Consider the following 769-nt stretch of genomic DNA (forward strand, 5'->3'; position numbering starts at 1 on the left):
TGACTTTCCATCATCACACTTTTGTGTCATACACTTAAAGTAATTTCTGGATATATAGATCATTACCATAAACATTAAAACTGGAAACAATAAATTCATATTATCTCAACAACTGCAAGTCACTCACCAAAAGCCAGTCTAAATAATTCCTGCTCTCTCCCCCACTGCAGCTCAGATGGCACTTCTTTTCTTTCTCTGCCACTAAAAAGCACATGTGAGTTCATAACTTTATTTTATGTACACAATAGTGGGGCGGGGTGTGTGTGTGGGGATGAGCGGGCCAGACCAGGTGAACCAAGCCCCTTCCCCTAAACTCCCCACCCTGGCTGGCCTCTGGTGGCCACTTCCCATCTCTGCCTGGCATCCATGACTCAGTGGGTGGGTCAGTTGAGCTTGATAAAGCCGATGTCCTTGGCATACTGGCGGAAGCACTGGTGGCACATGTTGAGGCCGTGCTTGTGGATCAGGCTGTGGCAGTTGGAGCAGATGCGGACTGACTCCTGCCTGAACTTCCTGGGATGGCTCCAGTCAAGCTGCTGGTGGCCCATATTGGCAGCAGCACGGTCGGCGGGGGAAGGAAGCATGGGCAGTGCGCAGGGCCTCCAGGGCTCGCACATGAGAGTTGAAAGAGTCCTAACCTCTCTTGGTGCTGGGGCTGTCTGTAAGGGGCCCAAGCACAACATTCTTAAGGGGTCATATGGGAAAGGCTGTCCACCTTAATCCCACCCAGGACCCATCAGAAGTATACTGCCAAAAAAACAACATGGAA

The 769-nt window shown here is 50.6% G+C and overlaps 1 protein-coding gene across 1 annotated transcript; it reads right to left on the reverse strand.

The window, feature by feature from the left end:
• Window positions 1-377: 377 nt before the first annotated feature.
• Window positions 378-548, reverse strand: LOC130473836 (40S ribosomal protein S29-like). The gene has a single exon (XM_056845448.1). It carries the CDS (start codon window positions 546-548, stop codon window positions 384-386), a length of 165 nt encoding a protein of 54 aa, XP_056701426.1. The 3' UTR covers window positions 378-383.
• Window positions 549-769: the final 221 nt, after the last annotated feature.

Source organism: Euleptes europaea, chromosome 2 (genome assembly GCF_029931775.1).
Source record: "Euleptes europaea isolate rEulEur1 chromosome 2, rEulEur1.hap1, whole genome shotgun sequence".
Lineage (NCBI taxonomy): Eukaryota > Metazoa > Chordata > Lepidosauria > Squamata > Sphaerodactylidae > Euleptes > Euleptes europaea.

Bases quoted from the DNA above. Each gene is read 5' to 3' on its own strand.
- LOC130473836 (XM_056845448.1), bottom strand. From the start codon at position 548: ATGGGCCACCAGCAGCTTGACTGGAGCCATCCCAGGAAGTTCAGGCAG.